The sequence below is a fragment of the Amphiura filiformis genome, chromosome 7 (assembly GCF_039555335.1).
Source record: "Amphiura filiformis chromosome 7, Afil_fr2py, whole genome shotgun sequence".
NCBI lineage: Eukaryota > Metazoa > Echinodermata > Ophiuroidea > Amphilepidida > Amphiuridae > Amphiura > Amphiura filiformis.
The window spans coordinates 29,030,088-29,046,882 of NC_092634.1; the positions used below are offsets into that span (position 1 = coordinate 29,030,088).

Consider the following 16,795-nt stretch of genomic DNA (forward strand, 5'->3'; position numbering starts at 1 on the left):
CCGAGAAAATAGGCGGAAAACAGTTTTTACTAATTTGACCTCAGATGACCCCTGGGTGACCTTGACCCACTAACCAATACAAACTTGTTCCGTCTTAGGTCAAGATGCACCTACCCACCAAGTTGCATGCCCATATGACAGTTTTACTAATTTGACCCTTAGATGACCTCTGGTGACCTTGACCAACTAACCAATACAAACTTGTTCCGTCCCGGGTCAAGACGCACCCACCCGTCAAGTTTGAGGAACGTGCGACCTTGTAGTAATATGACCTTGGATGACCCCAAAATGACCGTCCAAAAATTTGACTCTAAAAGTTGACTGTACCCACCAAGTTTCATGCCCATACAACAGTTTTTACTAATTTGACCTCAGATGACCCCTAAATGACCTCGGGTGGTCTTGGCCCACTAACCGAAACAAATTTGTTCTGTCTGAGGTCCAGATGCACCCACCCACCAAGTTTGAGGAACGTGCTACCCCTAGTTTCCGAGAAAATAGGCGGAAAACAGTTTTACTAATTTGACCTCAGATGACCCCTGGGTGACCTTGACCCACTAACCAATACAAACTTGTTCCGTCTTAGGTCAAGATGCACCTACCCACCAAGTTGCATGCCCATATGACAGTTTTTACTAATTTGACCCTTAGATGACCTCTGGTGACCTTGACCAACTAACCAATACAAACTTGTTCCGTCCCGGGTCAAGACGCACCCACCCGTCAAGTTTGAGGAACGTGCGACCCCCAGTCCCTGAGAAAAACAGTTTTTACTAATTTGACCCCTGGATGACCTTGGGTGACCTTGACCCACTAACCAATACAAACTTGTTCTGTGTGGGGTCAAGCTGCACCCACCCACCAAGTTTGAGGAACATGCGACCCCTAGTCTCCGAGAAAATAGGCGGACAGACACACAGACAGATAGATAGACAGACAGACAGATAGACGATGCGTATTATTATATAGATGACATTTAAACCCACGATGATGTGTGTTCCTGTATTGTATTCGTATTACGCGGGCTTTGGATGTTGATATTTTCCCATGATGCACTGCGTATTTTGGCCTCGACCCAGCGGCCGCTGGGGGCGCATCGTATTGTGAAATGCGAGACAGATGATGGTGGATGCGATATCGCGATTTTGACGTCGCCATTGGATTAACACATAATCATGAAATCTTCACAAACAATTTTAAATTTGTTATGTGGTGTCAAAGCAAAATTATCTTACTCTAAAACCGTTGGGGTTCTGCAAAGTACCCCACTGCAAGTATGTTAATTGTCCATTTATAATCGCTAACCGTGTATTGTGAATGGGGCTGTCAGCCCTGTATCTTCGCCAGCCTCGTACGTCCGTGTTGCGTGTCCTATGCCGCCTGATGCGAGAATTTGTAGCCGAAATTTAAGACTATAGACGAATCCAACGAGCTAAGTCATGGTCAGGATTTGACCCCAACCTGGTGTTTTGAGCGCCCCATTGTGCAAATAAAAGCCGCCTAACACCTAGAGAAGATGCAAGGACGAGGAGGGTTAATAGCAACGCTCTGCAGGGTCTATTGTTCTATTTTTTCCGATTAGAGCGCTGACATATTGGAAAATGTTGCCAATCAATATTCATGAGAGTGTACATTCAACGTCCAGTTTTCAAAATTGGGTGACTTGTGCTTGGCAGGTGCGAAATACATCTGACTGGGCTCATTAATTACGTAACGCACAACGGCATTGATGTCATCGAATGGCTACTTAGTGCTGTTATGTGTTAAGTTTTATAATAATTATTATTACATTTATTTTCCTTTCTTTTCTTTCTCTGTATTTATTCTTTCCTAGGCCTACACTAACTTTATCACTCCCTCGCTATCATTCTCTCTCTCTTGCCTTCTTCCCCCTCTTTCTTTTCTTTTTGTCCTCTCTCACTCTCCCTGTCATTCCAATATAAATATGTCCTTATCTTTCTATTATTTTATTTACTTCTCATTATTTCTTTCTCTTCATTTGTCCTCTTTCTCCCTTCCTGTAGGCCATATCCCCTCTCAAGACTTCTCACAGGGGAGAATCTGCCCCACCCCCTTCCACCGCCGCTATTTCTATGCCAATATCCTTCTTAAAAGATAAATGGACATTTGTGAAAAAAACCTTTCTAGGCCTATACTTATACTTACATGTATACGTAGCGCACATCGTCATCATCCCTGTATCTTCGTGTTAAAAATGGCCGTGATAGTACAGCGAATCCTCTCGTTTTTAACAGCTACGCATCGCGATTTTGTTCGAGATAGGCCGAGCGACTCAGGCTAAGCATACCATGACTATCATATGAGATACCACAGCGTTTCTATATTCTACACATTATTACGATTTGTGCATGCTCTAGTACCCCATATGATGAGTGAAAAAGTCAATCCTCCTCGGAGTGACTCTTCGGGTCAATCGAAAAGATTGACATTTCAATCTACAAAGAGTGAAAATCACATATTTTTCTCCATGCGAGTATATTTTTCACTCTGCAAAGAGTGAAATTTTCAATCTTTTGACAGAGTGTTCCCTCAGCACAATCTCTCTCGATTGAAGTTTATTTATGTTTATTAAATTTAAACACATTTCAATCGAGAGAGATTGTGCTGAGGGAACACTCTGTGAAAAGATTGAAAATTTCGCTCTAAAAAGATTGAAATTTCACTCTTTGCAGAGTGAAAATTTTACTCCTATGGAGGAAAATATGTGACTTTCACTCTTGGTAGATTGAAATGTCAATCTTTTCGATTGACCCGAAGAGTCACTCCGAGGAGGATTGACTGTTTCACTCTTTGGAATTTAGAGAGTAGTTAATCCGATTATTATGTCACTTCAACAGCGAATAGACCATGTAGAAGGTGTGTGTTTTGCCGAAGGGAACTGTATTGTGTTGTAAACATTAATCATTCTTTTGTCTACCTGTGTTTTCGTGGAAGGTGTAAAACGGGTGATGGAATGCAGTTTAAAATTTCCGCCAAGGCCGAATCATTTCACTTTTTGGGTGCATTGTAGCCGAAGGGGACCCAACTAAAGGCTGCTAGTCAGGTGTAGGAATGCGTGAATTTGGATTCGTCTATATTAATCACGGATAATTTCAATATCCTGACACGTAAGATAACAGAGATGTGATGATGGAGGTAGAACTTTTTGAATGACCCTAGCATGAATGAAATAAATTCATGGTTTGATTGCTTATTATCGTCGTCACAAATCTTATTTGTGAAGTTATATTCATATCAAAGCACCATGACAGGTCAAATGTGTTTGCCTGTATTGCATATACAAGGTGTCCCATGATAGGTTACATGTACAAAATGAACCGCATTTAGTATTGCTACAACAATACGATGTAAATTTTCTGTTTTAACTCAGCAACTTAAAGGGGGATCCAGTTGACAGGCATACTTTCAAGGACAACCCAATTAAGTAGGCTTACAATATAATCAAGTCAATGTTCACCTCTATACCACAAAACTTTGTACAGCTCCCAACTTAATGTGTTTTCCAGATATTTATAGCGGCCTTTACCGTATGAGCGCAAGATGACAGGGTGCAAAGACCGGCTAACCATCCAAATATTGTATTTTCATGGTTATACTTATTGCACAAAAGATACATATTGAAAAATTAGATAGTGTACAATGAAAACAAATCACTTTGAAAGCTTCTTGATTCTTGGTGGTAATAAATAAAGGAAGAGGGTCATTAGAGAAGAACACGTTTTTGGTGAAGACATTTCTACACGCTGTAGTCTCCAGTTATTAAGGGTACACGAATGTATTGTTGGTCGAAGCAGCCAAAAAAATCGATTTTCATTATCAAAATCAATATATTATTGAAAAATAACACTTTGATGTTTTGCAAAAGTCCATTCTACAAATCATATAACAATGTTTTTCATATAAAGAACGTGCAACAGAGGCAATTTTTCTTGATTTAAGCAAAGCCTTTGACTGTATGGATCATGCCCTTCTGCTTGATTAACTTTGCGATTATAGAATTATTGGATCAGAATGGATTAGATCATATCTTAGTGCAAGATCACAGGTTGTAAATATTAATTCTTGTATTTCTGATTTTAATGGCATAGTTGGTATTCCTCAAGGCTCAATACTTGGGCCACTTCTGTAAACAGTCCTCCTAACAATGTAACATGTAAATGTACTATTTGCGCATATATGATAACACTCTTCTTGTACTTATGAAAATCCGACTATTCTTGAATATGGTGTTTATAGTACACGTCATTCTTGATCAAAATTGTTATGCCTAATTTTGACTAATTGTATCCCTGTTTGGTTAAGTTGTTCAAATGAGCTCTCAAATGCCTCAAAGGTACTGCTCCAACATAAATTTCCTCTCAGTTTACCGTCATGCACTCTGTTAATTCAAAAGGTATCAATAGTCAAAAAATTTAATTTGTTATCTGAACCATCTTGGAATAAGAACTTTTCAAATGAGTGCAGTAAACTGTGGAATAATCTTCCTGCTAGTATTTGTTATAATTTTGATAACATGAGTATATTACAACGTCACTTTTGTTTAAAATGCCTTGTAATAATCTTATTGTAAAAATAATGTTAATATCATTGTACATGGAGATGTCATGTAAATCAGTTTTAATTTATATTATTATATACAAATCACACCTGTCCCCGGCCCATGTCCTAAGAACTGTGAGGCTCAAATGTCGACTGCTCGTACTACGAAGAATCGCAATGTCAATATCTTCTTATTTCGTGTTGCGATTATCATTATTAGCTGTTATTCATATTTTTTTTAAGTCAATATGGCAAAGAGACTGCTGACTTGTTGACAGAAATCATATTGAATAATAGCTTACCTACATTAACCACGCTAGGTGATGCTGATGATCCGGTCTGTTTGGACAGACTGACAATGGCAATAACGAAGGCAGCAAAGGCAAAACATACCGCAGCAACTAACAACACAAGATACAGTTTACCATTTCCACTACGCTCCGAGTTGTCTTTTTTGTACAGCTCCTTTTCTGAACTAGCAAGTTCCATGATTGCAGATAGATGTTGTCCTCTTGTAATACTTCTTCTGTTCAGGTACAGCTAAATGCTTTGTCTGTCTGTCGGGGTGTTTGGGTGTCTGTCTGTCTGCCTGTCTGTTTGGGCGTGAAAGCTTGTGAACGTACGTTTATTTCGTATGTGACCGTTATAAATTCACACTTGAATTGCAGTCAAATTAATTGAAGCGTATAAAGGTTACCTGAGTTGTATGTTGTGTAAATTGGACTAATTTTAATTTCACATGATTCGAGATATTAAGGCCCCATTTAAGGTTAGCAACTATTTTAAACTGTTGCGATTTGGTAGTTCACAGCATCTTGCAAATGGCAGTGAGCTTTGACAAAAATTGCATTGATCATTTCATAGCGAGTGTGTAGAAGAATTCAAATATCACAGATATACTTTTGTAGGTCCTGTGGTTCTTGAATAATGTTGTAAAGAGGGCTGAAACAACAACACTTTTGTAAAACGTACATAGCTTATTAGCAACAATAAATCAAGCAAGTTTTCAAAGTATATGATTTGTAGAATGAACTTTTGTAAAACATCAAAGTGTTGTTTTTCAATAATATATTGATTTAGATAATGAAAATAGTTTGTTTGTTTTTTGTTTTTTTGGCTTCTTCGACGAACAATACCTAGTCTACCCTTTAAGGCCTATTTTATTATCTACTGCGAGTCGTATGCATGAACAAGCATCTCAAACGTTGACATGCCCAGAATTACTTACTGTACTGACGAACAGGAAAATATTTCCTTCAAAGAGGGTCAAAATGGCAAAGTCATGAAAGTCGTGACTGGAAATCGAGCAAGTTCTTATTTTGCTAGCGATTAAGTCAAATTTGATACCTTTTCCTTGTAGATTACCTCTGAACCAAAATTTTTTTTTTTTAAATCACATAGCCAAACGGCTTTTATTTCCCTGTGCTCAATGGGAGAAAAGACATACAAAAATAAAAACTACACATATTTACAAAATGCAAGAGAACATTGAAAAAAAAAGTAAAATTTGACACAAACGGTAAAATCGTGAAACATTTACATGAACATAAATGTGTGCATCCCTCCTACGAAAATTAGCTCCATCGATATGCAAGTGTTATGATCTATGCTAACAGATTATAACTGAAACAACATCAAATGTGTAACCAAACATTAAGATGAAAAGTAATTAAGTACATTTTTAACTTTAAACAAGAATCGTCTCTAAACAAGAAGAGTCCTTAAAAAGGACAAGCTCTTGTGTAGGAAGTGAGGCAAAGCAATTGTGAATAATATGAAGTAGAAGATGGATGTTGGGAATAACTACTTAATTTTTGTTTGAATTGAGAATGGAGATCAAATGAAATGTACTAATTTGCCTAATTTGCATAAAATTCAAAGAGCAACTAGATGTTTCTTATCTGAACTGATGAATAAAACAGGTATTATTAAATTTTTTCTCATTACACCAAGTTGCCATAGACCGAGTGACAAACTCTAATAAGCTGTGACAGCATCACCCAATTTACATCTCCTCGTCCACAGCCAATACGATTGGAGCACCATTGGCCTGTTTGCCAAATATGGGCATTCTAGAGGTGTCCGATCAATATTTATGAATATTGCATGGTACATCAAAGGAAAATACCCGGATGGTGTCCAAATTTGGCTCGAATATACCTTATGGTCGATACTATCGAGTGACTTTGATATTTTTATGAATGAACTGCAGTATGAATGGTAGCACACAGCTACCCACAGCCTTCTGTACATGTCAGCGCTGCTTGCGTGGTACATATATCAATGGTATCGATGGCATTATAGGGCCTTGATTCACTGAAATGCTTTATTGAAATGACATCGTTACTTGAGTCGGCTTTTTAAAGTTTTTTTAATTGTTTGTGCATGAAATATGAAGATAACATATTTATATCAATATTAATTGTGATAGTTTGGCCTAAATACATTGCTTTAGCAAGATACGGCTTTCAAAAGGAGTGGATACGTGCAGTTGGCCTATACCCTTGAGTGTGTGATTACTAGTATTACGCAGTCAATTCACCACACACGAGATGTCCTCCAACTTTTTGTAATGTATGTTCGTTGAGATATTATGACGCAACAAGGATGACACCACCCGCGCCCCGATGCAGGATTAATATAACTAAGGGCACTATTTTGAAATAACAAAATTATAGTGCCAGTTATATCAAATTACAGTTCAGTTTTCCCGTATTACCCATGTTGCTGTATTTCCCGGGTTCAGGAGCGCCCGTACATTTGTACACGCGACCCTCACTAGTGGAAGTTTTGGATGAGAAAACGGACATTTTGATGAGAAACGGCCAAAATGGCTAGAATTTAAATTTTCTCATTCTTTTGGATGAGAAACTTCCTCGTGTGTGCGTCAATCATTATTGTCTGGTGAGAATTGCTAATCCCCGCTTAAACATTATTATTTTCTCATCCAAAAGAATGAGAAAATTAAATTCTAGCCATTTTGGCCGTTTCTCATCAAAATGTCCGTTTTCTCATCCAAAACTTCCACTAGTGTAGGCATCATGATACTCTATGTACTGCTGGCTATCTTTTTTCTCGTGTTTTGTCTTAATTTGATTTGTCTGACGACCATGGTCACAAATCCCCAACAATGAGGTTATCATACTAGCACGTGTTACTGTACGATATTCTAGTAAAGGTTTTTAAGCATATATAAAGAATTTAAAAAACAATTTTTAAGAAAATTTATTTTCGGGTGCTAAATTTTTTCTTGAGAAAAAGGCACTTTTGTGATTTTTCTTGTATTGACGACAATGTTAAAGATATTTTTGTTTTGATTCGTTTGTCAAAATGGAAACTCGGGTGGCTTTCAAAATAGAGCATCATGTGTCCACGGCCATGATGATTAAGATAACAAAGTTTGAATTGACGATAAAAAATCCTCTTATTGCCATTATATACCAAGAGAGATTTTCCAATTCAGAACAAAATATTTGAACCGTATTTTACGAAAAATTTGAATTTCAAGCGGTTGAAATCCCAAGTGGAGCCAAATTTGGTTCATTCAGGTTGCATGAGATATGATATGCATAGAAATGATCAAAAATGTTGGTTTTATTAGCATTTTAGAGATAGCATATTTTCAAATTACTGCAGATATCTAGTTTTGTCGATTGCTTAGGTCTATACATTTTAAACATTGAATATTGATAAATGATTGATTGATTATCGATTTCGATAATCGATTATCGATTATCGATTTTCCTCCACCACCCTCAACTACACACATATTACCCCCCCCCCCCCCCCCCCCTTACCCATTGCGATTGAACATGAGAGTCTGTGATCATCATTTGCATGTTAGGTTTTAGAATCTAATTGGATATTGACAACTAATTAATCATTGATTGTCGGTTATCGACTGTCTTTTACCCCCCCATCCATTTTTTGGATGAGAAAACGGACATTTTGATGAGAAACGGCCAAAATGGCTAGAATTTAAATTTTCTCATTCTTTTGGATGAGAAACTTCCTCGTGTGTGCGTCAATCATTATTGTCTGGTGAGAATTGCTAATCCCCGCTGAGCTCAAAATAAACATTATTATTTTCTCATCCAAAAGAATGAGAAAATTAAATTCAAGCCATTTTGGCCGTTTCTCATCAAAATGTCCGTTTTCTCATCCAAAACTTCCACTAGTGCCTGGATAAAGTTGAACCAGCTGAAATAATCCTATCACCAACACGCACAAGTAACATAGAAGAAACATGCACGTTGCCTTGACAACTACCACAACGAGGGCCCTTTCTAGGACCTGCGCTGACAGTCATATCATTCATAGTCGAAGGTTTCTCAACTGCTGAGCAAAGCTTATTAGCCGAGATGTGCAACAATTTTCAATGTGATGTCCTCTATTTGCAAGAGAAACGTCGAGGAAGTAACAACATCCGCCCTACCATACATGGCATGGATTTAGCCATCGAACGTCCTCATCGACAGCATGGCAGTGCTGTATTTGTCAAGGCTGGTTCAATCATAGAAGCTACGTCCTTCTCTACAGATGAAGACATTGAGATCTTAACTGTGGAAATAAGTAATTTTGTAGTGACCTCTGTGTATAAACCACCATCGGTTGCCTTCAAATTCCAGCAACTTGTTCCCAATGTGCACAACAAACCTGAAATCATCATTGGTGACCTTAATAGCCACAACACCCTGTGAGGGTACAGAGAAACCAACAAGGATGGCGGAGCTGTAGAAATGTGGATGACGAACTCAGTCTCATTCATGACCCCAAGCTCCCACCTTTGTTTTACAGTGCTCGCTGGAAACGTGGATACAACCCAGACCTCGCCATAATGACTAGCAACATTGCAGGCATGTGCCAGAAGTTCGTAATGGATTCCACCCCACAAAGTCAACACGTCCAATTGGTATCAAAGTAGATGTAGTCGTCAAACCAACAACAGTGCCTTTCACTCCACGCTTCAACTACAAGAATGCCAAGTGGCAGAACTTTACTGACGAGCTGGATCTGAAGGTGAAACATATTAAGCCAACAGCAGGTGACAAAGAACAATTCACTCGACTAGTTAGGAAAACTGCTAGAAGATACATCCCACGAGGTTGCGGAGTAAATTACATCCCTGGACTCCCAAAGAAAAGTTCTGAGCTCTATGAGGAATATGTCACCATGTCTGACGAAACAACTTTTAAAGGAAAGAAAGTTATGGAAAGTATTTCTCAAGAGCGCCGCAAGGCCTGGAATGCCTTGATTGAGTCAACAGACATGTCAAATAATAGCAAGAAAGCTTGGTTGACTATCCGCAAACTCAGAGGTGATCCCAAAGAAGCCCCTTCACACTCCAAAGTTACAGCAAACCAAGTCGCACACAACTATTCCTGAATGGTAGAAGTAGAAAAAAGCAGAAAAAGATCAAGCTTAACCGGAAAAAGTACAACAAGTATCGTGGTTTTGCAAGGCATTTCACTATGGAGGAGCTAGAAGCAGGAATCTCAACTCAAAAGCCAGGAAAAGTTTAGACAACATCTCAACTGAGCAGATCAAAAACTTTGGTCCTGAAGCAAGGACCTAGAGCTCTTCAACCAATGTCTGGGAACACGCAAGCTCCCAAGTATCTGTAAAGCTTCTGAAACCTGGAAAAGATCGACCAAGTCCAAAGAACTGTCGCCCTATATCACTTCTGAGCCATACATACAAGCTCTTTGAATGCCTACTAATACTCAACAGAATCGCACCTGTCATCCGATGAACGCCTCATTCCTGAGCTTTCGCTCTGGCCTGGCAAGTCAACAACCAGCCAAGTTCTCAACCTCACCCAGTACATCGCAGAAGGTTATGAGAATAGAATGGTGTCTGGGGTTGAGTTAGCTTACGATACAGTCAACCATCGATGTCTTCTCTTTTGTTCAGTGAAATCCTTTTCGTTCTTTTGGGTATAGGCCAACTGCACGTATCCACTCCTTTTGCTCGGTACTTGTAAATATCTTTTTCGTTAATGTTGATATAAATGTTGCATAAAGAATAATTGCATAAAGAATTCCAGCTGGCTTAAAAACTTCTCACACACATTAATGTTTCTGGAATATTTTCAGGAAATTGTAATGCAAAGTTTAAATCTTTTAAAACTTCAGCAATGATTTTGCATGATATCAAAAATCACACGTAAAGCTGTAAGCACTTAATAATTGTCATTCTTGGCTCAAATGTTCTTTGAAAGTTAAAATATAACATGCTTACACAACCTAAAGAACTAATGTTGGAAAGCTTTCAATTTTCGCTATTCGCAATAAGGGCGCCGCCAGCGGTTTTGTAATCGATGTATCATGGGAAAATCGTGATGGATCATGGGAAAAGGTCGACATCCAAGTCCGCGCAATACGAATATTACCATGCTATTACATAGGAACACGTGACAATATTTTTTAGTTTGTCAATATAACGATATTACACGCAAATCGATAGAGAAAAAATTAATTGTGCACATTTCAAATCACATTATTAAGTATTATTGAGTATCGATTCGCGTGTAACACCTTTTTTCGTATTGCGCGGACTTGGATGTCGACCTTTTCCCATGATACATCACGATTACATCGCAAACCGCTGGCGGCGCCCTTATTGCGAATAGCGAGAATTGCAGAAATCAAAGTTTTCTCGGAAAAACTTTTATTCATTTTCAGTAAAAGCATAAATAACATAACACTGTCGGATTAAAAAATAGATAATCTGGACTCAAATTAATGAGATACACAAACTTTAGACAGCGGTGAGTGAGTATGAAAAAAATGCCAGTTGATCAAACTTGGAATGAACTGCATTGATGCGCGCATTATGTAATCGTTAATTTCTTCGCAACCAATCTACCGAATCAAATAAAATGTTCATATGTGATGCACAATAAAATAGGCTATGTAATACATTTTAAATTTTTTGATTCTGATGTCTATTTCTCGACTTACGTTCAATTTTATTCACTCGGTAATTTTTTCTGGGACACCCTGTATAACAAAACCATAAAAAATTGTTGTAACCATATTTTCACTGATTTTGAGGCCAATTTTTGAATATATTTTAAAGACGTTCCCGTATATATTCCTCGATATTCCGTATAAATTTGGAGACATTTAGATCCAAACTGACGAAACCTTGCCCTGGACATAAAACAAACAACTTTCGCTATTGATAGTAACATAGTTGACTACCTTAAATAATTCTCCGAAATTGACGTCAATATGCCCTCCTGCAATGTTAAAAGTGTTACTAATTGCATACAGGGAGAAATTCTACGAATATAAACAATCAAAAGTATTTTAAACATGGTTACAAGGCCGCGACCATTGTAGTTATCTCTCTTCTTGCTCGGATTGGTTCCTTCATGACCCAAATTATGGGTAAAATGACCGTAAAAAAAATGACCTGCTCGTTTACCGTTGTTCAATTTAGTTGAAATTTCTTGTGATCTTTGGACAGAAACAGGCATGTCTGGCAATATACTCGAAGTCATTTCTCCAGTAATTGACTTGACGTGTGCCTCTTAGGTAAACAAACAAACAAACCAATAAAGAACCAAACAAACAAACTGATTTGTTCACTTCACAATCGGACACTCAATTGTGTGGAAATGGCTTTGCAACAACACCATCCAGTCGTCTATGCCGCTATCGATGGTATTTCCGGCATACTAGGTTTATTCGCTAATGCTGTGGTGCTAGTGACGTTTATAGTCGGTGTAGCTGGAAAGACTCCGGCGGACATATTGATCATCGCACTAGGTTTCGGTGACATGCTCTTCTCCGTAACCACTGCGCCAATAGTAATAGGTAACCTTTTGTACGAGGATTTTGCTCGGCAAAAAAACGAATCTGTCGCTATTCCTGTACAAGAAGTGCTGTGCAAATGTAGATTCAGCGTGGATTTGGCAATTGAGTTTTACGCGACGTTAATACACGGGTTAGTTGCCGTCAACAGGTTCTGCGTAGTTTGCCGTTCCGGAATGAGCGTCCGATCTGCCATCATTCTTGTCGTTGTAGCTGTGTCGCTAAGTCTGATATTCGGGGTTCTCGCAGGGTTTGGTGCAAGCATCCATCACCCCACGTGGACTCGGCAGCCATGCGATGTCAACGAAGATTGGCGGAACGTGATACTCACCATAGGCTACGGCACCCTGATTGCGACCATCGTTTTGATCATCATCCTCAACAGTAAGATGGTCCTTAACGTTCGTAACCAACAACGCAGAGAAGTCAACATGGACAATGTGCCTGCTGATCAGATTACAGAAGCCCAAGATCAAACCGACAACATGGAAGCTGGAAGCCAGACGATTTCACTCCCGGGTGGTGAAGACCCATCGCTTTTGGACATATCCATATCCATGACTTCTCAACAGCCACAGTATGCGGCGCGGCGAATGGACAAGCAGCAGCCTCAGCCAAAACAGCGTCGTGATTTTCAGCGACAAACCCTCACAGGATACTCAATTTATGCGTCTACAATATCCCACAATCTGTGTTCGCTCTACTTTTCAAGAGCAACACCTCGTTGACGTACTTTGTCATCGTCCTTGGAGAAGCACCACGATTCAACCATTTTATAAATCCAGTTGTTTATGGATTTATGTGCACCCGTTTTCGCGTGGCATTTCGACGTGTGTTTCGCATTGATTAACTTTAAATGAAGCGGATATTTAAGACAGATCAAGTTATTTATGGTTCCTACTGCCAGAAATCGTAAGAATTTGTACATGAGAGTTTTTAAGGTATGCCGATTACAAAAACCTACAAAAACAAAACAGAAAAAATCATTTTGCGGGCAACGGTCATGGCCTCATACACAAGGCTAAAATTGAAAAAGTGCTCAGTTTGTTAGTTTGTTTAAAAACTGTAGCATTGTATTTCATCGGGTCATAAGGTAAAAAACCTCAATGTACAAATTCTAATGATTTCTGCCAGAACTGAACATCTATATCACCTATCCGCCTCACTTTACTGTTATACACCAAATTTGCCACCAAATTTAGGATGACGGTCCAGAAATGTTGATACAAGTTTGTTTCATGTGAGTGTAGGCGCGTGAAAACAAGCTTAGTCTTTTCGAGAGAAAACAACGTTAACTTTAACTCGGTTTGAACTTTGTAAGGCTGCAAACCTTACACTTACAGATCTTGAATTGTTTTGTACTTTACCATTGTAAGAAAATTAGTAAGATTAACAAAAGATATTAACATCGTTTATTTTCAGGCCTTTCTAGAACAATCTTTAATATTTGTAGCATATAACAGCATCACTAAAATAGCTCATTACCTCAACACAAACCAATCGGAATCACCTGTGTGCATGAATACTGTAATAGCGCCACTACCAGCGACTACATACAATCAACGATGAAAGAGGTTGTGCACCAGCTGGTCGCCTCCTCAACTTCTGTAATTTTGCGCTGTTGTATATGGTTTTTGTGGAGTATTGTTGGCATTCTGCTATGTACAATTAAGTGTTCATTCATAGACTGTTCCATCTACTGTGGATAGTTATTTGAACTGGATCTGCTTTTGAAGTTAAAAATTGTCTTTTGAAGTTTCTAAAATTGGATGGACCTCGCAACTACCTTGACTATAAACAGTATAGCATACAGTTTAGGGTGTCAAAAACATGGAATATTGGAAGAAAAAAAAAGGTAGCAAAATTGCAATTGCTAATACGCGGAAATGAAATTTAGGGTATGAAATTTGATGCAAAGAATAAAATCTCTGTTTAGGGTATTGTTTTAGCCAAGGGTTAAATCCTTCACTCTAAATTAGAAAGACTTAAAATTTAAATCTTAGTTGAGACTTGAAAAAATTTTAAGTCTTTAAGATTTATTTTACTCGGGTTTGATTTAAAACATTTTGGGATCGGGAAAAAGAAAATCTATATTTAAAGCTTTGAAAAGACTTACCAATCACAACGCGATGGTGCGTGCACGTGATCAAATCGAAACGTTTTCCTGGACTGCTCAGCCGCCATCTTTCTTTTGCGATTTCGTGTGGTGGCGAGCGAATGAATGAAGTGATATGGACGAATTTGTTTTGCAGAATGGCATCCCAGAAGCTGTAATTACCAATGTCAGTGACTATAACTTCCATGAGAAAGCTTACATTGTTGTGCACGAAGGGCCAATGTGTACATTATCTTCATTCGCCGAGGTAGTAGTCTGTGCTTCTGTTGTATAAGCTTAATACCTATACACATAATATAATATACAAATGGGTAAGCTTATTTCCATGAAGGATCACACTCGGCCACTGCAGTGACACTGACACTGCAGACTATTGCTTGAACTTTATGAAAGACGTAGTCCTGACTTGGTATTATTGCCGTGAATAGACGTAGTGCTTGATAAGAAGTCACACAGACTTGTATTTAATATCGATATTTAAATCCCATAAAGATTTATATTATTTTGAAATAAATGCCAGATATTAAATCCAATGGACTTGCATTTTCAAATCCATGTGCGACTGAAATTTATAAAACTTTGTAAAGACTTATTTTAATCCTATATTGATTGGTCCGTAACTATACATTCTCTGAAAGTTTTGAAAGTACGTCTTTTGGATTTGGATTTAAATCCCTGTAATTTAGAGTGTTGTTTAGTGTGCTTTTCAAAAGTTGATTATCGCGAAGGGTGTACAGGCCACAATGGGAGTGACCCCCCCCCCCCGGTGTATCCCGCACGCCGTGTACGTACTGTGCATACGGGTTCGACTAATATTTCCATCGTAATAATAAAACGCCGGTTCCATCGTTTTATTCAAAATCTCGGATTTTGATAAAACTACAGCACCTAAAGTCTTGATTTTTGCAGAGTATCTTTATTGACTAAAGTACGTTACAATCGTGTAAAAACAAGAATTTAAAATTTTTTTTGAGGGCGTTCTCCTCAGCAAATGTTATAATATGGCTTTTTGCAGCATTTTGGGAAAGTCTCAACAGCTGTAATTTTTCAACCCGTCAGTATATAGTCTTCAATAGACCATTTCTATAATTGGCAATTTCCTGTCGTTGATGTGGTACGACGTTTACGTATTATAACGGTATCACGTGATAATAAAAACTGAGGTCCAGGATGTGATATCAATGGCAGTGTTTCTGATGTCTATATTTCAACGTTTTTAAAAATACATCGGAAATGTATAACATGCCACACAAAGACATTTAATTTTCCAAACTAAGTTATTATCTCCAAAAGATCACTATTTTTGTTTCTAAGTAAACTGTAGGCCTATGTCACATGGGAAAACGCGGTTAAGGGCTAAAATCGCCAAAAATCACCATAAAATGCAAAATGGCTGGAAATCACAGTAAATTGCTGAAAATGATGCTAAATTGGGCTAAATTTTGATCAATCGGCTAAAATCGTCGAACATCGCGAAAAAAAATTGCTATAAAGCTTAAATTCCACAAGATGGCGATAAATTTAGCCAAAATAATGTGCTTTCTGGCTCTCAATCCTCGAATTCTGTTCTTCCAACTGACCAGCCCGCTGACCAGCAGGTGACCAAATGATGGATCCAAAAAGATACAAGTGTGTCACAATAACAAAATGTACTGAAATTTAAAAACAGCCAAAATTTGACACAGCATCCTATGGGGATAAAAACAAACACACAAAGTTATATAAAAACTAAACGTTTCAAAAAGACCAAACTTTGCTGTATGCACGTTAGAGAGACCAGCTCTATAATAGGTGTATAGAGACCAGCTCTATAGTAAAAGGTATTGTAAGGTATTTTCAACTTACGGGAATGAAATCTTCTACTAGTATATAATCATGCTATAATACCGTAGTGGTTTTCTATCATTTCCAGAAATAAACACTGCAATCCCAAAAGTTCGAATTTTTGACTGACATGACTGAATTTGGCGAATTTCCAGATTTTGGTCGATTATGACTTCATTCTCTTTGAAAGAGGTCGAGAAACTCCATACCTATCCATTGCCACCAAAATCATATTGGACGGCGTTACAAAAATCCACAGGGGATTGCAAGAGCACCCACGCGGCACGCACCCCACACAACACGTGTTGAAAACAATGCCTCACTTATAAACGAGGGTTAGTTCCCCAGGATGTGAGCGCCCAGGATCTTTTAGAAGTGATTCGGACAAAATATATGCTATAATTCAAAGATATATAAGCCTATAGATGATTCAGAATATGAGTGCTTGAAATACATTATACTTCTTATACCCCTA

At 38.2% G+C, this 16,795-nt stretch overlaps 1 protein-coding gene across 1 annotated transcript in view; it reads right to left on the reverse strand.

Moving 5' to 3' along the window:
- Window positions 1-5,227, reverse strand: part of LOC140156980 (uncharacterized) — a 69,177-nt gene extending 63,950 nt beyond the window's left edge. Inside the window, exon 1 of the mRNA XM_072180027.1 lies at window positions 4,863-5,227. Coding sequence (XP_072036128.1) covers window positions 4,863-5,049 — 187 coding nt within the window. The 5' untranslated portion in view covers window positions 5,050-5,227. The remainder of the gene's footprint in view (window positions 1-4,862) is intronic.
- Between the last annotated feature and the right edge of the window lie 11,568 nt (window positions 5,228-16,795).